This window comes from Triticum urartu, chromosome 7A, assembly GCF_056163025.1.
Source record: "Triticum urartu cultivar PI428250 chromosome 7A, HENAU_Tu73, whole genome shotgun sequence".
In the NCBI taxonomy this organism is placed as follows: Eukaryota; Viridiplantae; Streptophyta; class Magnoliopsida; order Poales; family Poaceae; genus Triticum; species Triticum urartu.
In genome coordinates this window covers 748,534,106-748,537,680 of record NC_141879.1, presented here as the reverse complement: position 1 = coordinate 748,537,680, position 3,575 = coordinate 748,534,106, and the positions used below count along the sequence as shown (strand labels likewise).

The window sequence follows — 3,575 nt, the reverse complement described above, 5'->3', positions numbered from 1 at the left end:
CCGTTCTGGTGTTGTGTCTAGTATCGTCAGTGGGCGCGTGGAGGTGTGTCTCCAGCAGATCTATCCTTGGTGGATATGCTCGGATCTGGTCGTAGTTCGTCTACGTTTGTGTATCTTCAGGTTGGATCCTTCCGATCTACGCTACTTTTCATCGACGGCGGTTGCTGTTCTGCTGCGCTGGTCCTATGGAGCCTTAGCACGATGACTTCCCGACTGTCTACTAGAACAAGTTTTTTTCAGCTCCGACGAGGGAGGGACGATGACGGTGACGCGCCTTCGGCTCGCTTCAGTGACTGTAGTCGTCGCTAGATGGCCTACAGACCTGGATGTAATTTTTATTATTTCTGATGTTCGTTGTATTGCCCTGATTGAAGATGAATAGATTGAAAGTTTTCTTACAAAAAAATATTCAAGAGGAGGCTCCAATTAGGATTTCACTGACGACACGCTTGAGCGCAGATTGGTCCGAGATCATACCCTTGTGCGTCATGTTGGGGATCAAAATTGACTTGAAGTAAGGCTCGTTCGACATAGGCTCGATATTCTGTTTACGAAAAATGGCCTTTCTCCGTTCGGCTCCCTATTTCCATTTCCAGAAATATAAAAAAGTACATTGCCGTCGCTTAAATTTTCCGTGTTAAAAATTCCAATATATATTTTAGGACTATTTTCATAGTTTAATAAATAGTATATAATGGTTGCTTAATAGAACAAATATAAAAAATACATGGACATGCTAATTAAAAAAATACCAATTATTCTGCTCACTTGTTTTTGCGCGAGTGAGTTTTATTCCTAAATAATAGTGTTACAGTCTGCTAATACATGATTTGAGACACTCTTTGGCACACGGCACAACCAACAAGCGATGCTACCAACCAGTACCACCAATATTAGCAAAACAATGAGCAACCCTATTTTGATTACCATCAATCTTCAACAGAATAAACCCACGTGTATCCAGGAGCTCCTTAATTTCCACAACAAGATGTCCACAGGCAGAACGATCCAGCGAGCCATCTGTCAACGCGACAATAGCAATAGAGCTGTAGACTGTGTCATAATAGGAAGATTCGACCGTTGCATGCTTACTGACAGGCCTTCCTGTAAAGCACTAATTTCTGCCTTGAGGACGTCTTTGCAATGAAACAAATGTCTGTAAGCTGAAAAAATATCACTGCACCCTCTGAATCCCTAAGCACCATACCAGTACCAAATTATTTTGCTCACTTTGTCATATCATCCTGCCAAATTTGAAGTCAAATATTTTTACATGAAAAACAAAAATGACGAATTTGAGGAAGTAAAATGGACTTCTTCCTTTGATCATTTATGTCTCATTATCCTTATGTCACATAACCAACAGAGTATGCTTTTTTTAAAAGGGCCAGCAGAGTATGCTGCCACGATAATTTTAGATAAGGCAAATTTTAACATGGTCCCTCTTACCTCTTTTTTTACATGTGAGGTAAGAAGGTAAGAGTCAATCAAGCCATCCATTCATGAGATCAACAGCTAAGATCTATTTTATACTCTTACCTTTCATGTGAAAAGAGGGGGTAAGAGGGACCATGTTAAAACTGCTCTTTAGATAATGTCCCCTATCATATTCAAGAGGAGGCTCCAATTAGGATTTCACTGACGACACGCTTGAGCGCAGATTGGTCCGAGATCATACCCTTGTGCGTCGTGTTGGGGATCAAAATCGACTTGAAGTAAGGCTGGTCCGGATCAGCCCCTACCAACCTTTGCAACGCCAAGACGGTCACCAAGTTGATCTGGCCATCGCCATCGCCGTTCACCAACTGCGGCTTCCCACTGAAGTTACCGTCCCAGAACACCAGCTGATCCACGGTGAGCACGCCAACACCGTTCATGGCCGTCATCGGCACGAGCGGCGCCCGGAGGCTGAGCGTCACCGGCAGCGCCCTCGTTCTGTACCGCGCCACCTCGTCCCCGGAGAAACCTGCCGCCGCGAGGAACTCCGGCATGTCATCGGCAGAGTAGTTCCTGTCCCGCGTGATCACCAGGGGCGTGCGGCCGTACACCCTGGGGGACGGCAGGAGCGAGAACATGCTCGCGAAGCTCCTGTTCCCGTAGGTCAGTACGGCGGCCTGCAGCGACGTGGGGTTGGAGGCCAGCGGCTTGGAGGCGAGGGGCCACATGTTGAGCGGCGATCCGCCGACGCCGAGGCAGAGCATGACGAGGTGCTTGACGTACCTCCTGCGCCACCGCAGGGGTGTCCGGTCGAGGAACACTGTGGCGAAGAGGCCGCCCAGGCTGTGCGTCACGAGGACGACCGGCTTGTTCCCGTTCCTTCGGCTTGCGCGTTCCACCAGGAGCCTGAGGCTGGAGCTGAAGCCGGAGAAGGCCCGGGAAGCCAGCCCAGGAGCGGCCGGCGCGTGCCGGAAGTCATACGGGGCGCCGAATAGGTTCATTCCCTCTCTGTATCCCACGCGTTCCAGTGCCTCCACCAGCCCTTCCATGCACACATTCCTGAACAATGATCGAGGACACTGAAATCATCCATCCCCTAGCTAGAAACATTCTTCGATTGACATGGTTGGTTATATCATATGCTTACTTTCGGGCAGGGTCGTTGAAGCCGAAGCTGCGGGTGGTGCCGAAAGCCATGACGCGGGTCTTGACGCCCGGCACGTTACGGTAGTCACCGGCGGGGGGGTCGTAGACGAGCCGCAGTTGGTCCGCGTAGCACCGGAACAGGGAGAGGTCCTCCTGCAGCGCCGTGAAGTTGTCCCACAGCCGGAACCACCCACGCCCTTGCCTTGGGACCCCGCAGCCCGACGCCGGCGGAGGTTCGTACTCGTCGGTGAGCCGCGCCTCCAGCTGGCTGCAGGTGTTGCCCGGCACCAGCACCACAGGGTGGAGGCTGGGCACAGCTGACGATGGTGGAGCGACCAACGAGCAGAGCAGGGCTACAAGGGGCAAGAAAGGCTGGAACGCCATTGCCGTGGCACGATGGAGTTTGCTGTCTACAATATACTCCAATCGAAGGATTTTTTATGCCAGCCGATTGCTTTCTTTTTCATAATCACATTTTGGCAGTCTCCTTCTCTTGTGTGCAGACGGCATATCCAATACAGCTGTATTGATTTGATGCACGGTCAAAAGGTTGACAAGAACGGTGGAGGAGCGACTTGTTTACGACTTCTCTCGTTACACGTGGCGGGTAGAAATTAGTTTGTTATGTTACTGGCTTATCTCATTGACTTTATTATTGGCGGACCAGAACTTCGCCAAGACTGACAAGAAAATTGATATACGGAGTCACATGTAAGCAAAAGATATCAGAGAAAGTACGTACGATAGGGACCTCTCTTTTCTTCTAAGGCTGAAGGAAAGATGAGATGAACTTCCCACCAAGGGGTCTGAAAAATATAAATATTCCACTACATGTCCGATCAAACAACTGTTCATACAACTAGGGTTGGCCGGCATGCATGGAGCTTTTTTTTGGAAATGGAGGCGTGCCCCCGGCCTCTGCATCATAATGATGCATGCAGTCATCTTATTAAAAAGTCTCGAAGAATCCCAAAGTCATGAAGGTATTACAG

At 49.3% G+C, this 3,575-nt stretch overlaps 1 protein-coding gene across 4 annotated transcripts; it reads right to left on the bottom strand.

The window, feature by feature from the left end:
- Positions 1-685: 685 nt before the first annotated feature.
- On the bottom strand, positions 686-3,049 carry LOC125522118 (lecithin-cholesterol acyltransferase-like 1). 4 transcript variants are annotated; one of them, XM_087537281.1, is made up of 4 exons: positions 2,585-3,049; positions 1,679-2,496; positions 1,540-1,601; positions 686-1,244 (listed from the first exon to the last, which is right to left on the bottom strand). In XM_087537281.1, exons 1-3 carry the CDS (start codon positions 2,965-2,967, stop codon positions 1,588-1,590), a joined length of 1,215 nt encoding a protein of 404 aa, XP_087393407.1. In that variant the 5' UTR covers positions 2,968-3,049; the 3' UTR covers positions 686-1,244; positions 1,540-1,587. The 4 variants fall into 4 exon arrangements, 3 of the variants coding, with proteins under 3 accessions (XP_087393407.1, XP_048543151.1, XP_087393406.1); XR_007289635.2 differs by having other exon boundaries at positions 1,540-2,496; positions 2,585-3,048; XM_048687194.2 differs by lacking the exon at positions 1,540-1,601 and having other exon boundaries at positions 2,585-3,048.
- Between the last annotated feature and the right edge of the window lie 526 nt (positions 3,050-3,575).

Coding starts and splice junctions, on each gene's coding strand:
- LOC125522118 (XM_087537280.1), bottom strand. CDS start 2,967: ATGGCGTTCCAGCCTTTCTTGCCCCTTGTAGCCCTGCTCTGCTCGTTG. Junction 2,497..2,584: donor TTCAACGACCCTGCCCGAAA/GTAAGCATATGA, acceptor ATCATTGTTCAG/GAATGTGTGCATGGAAGGGC.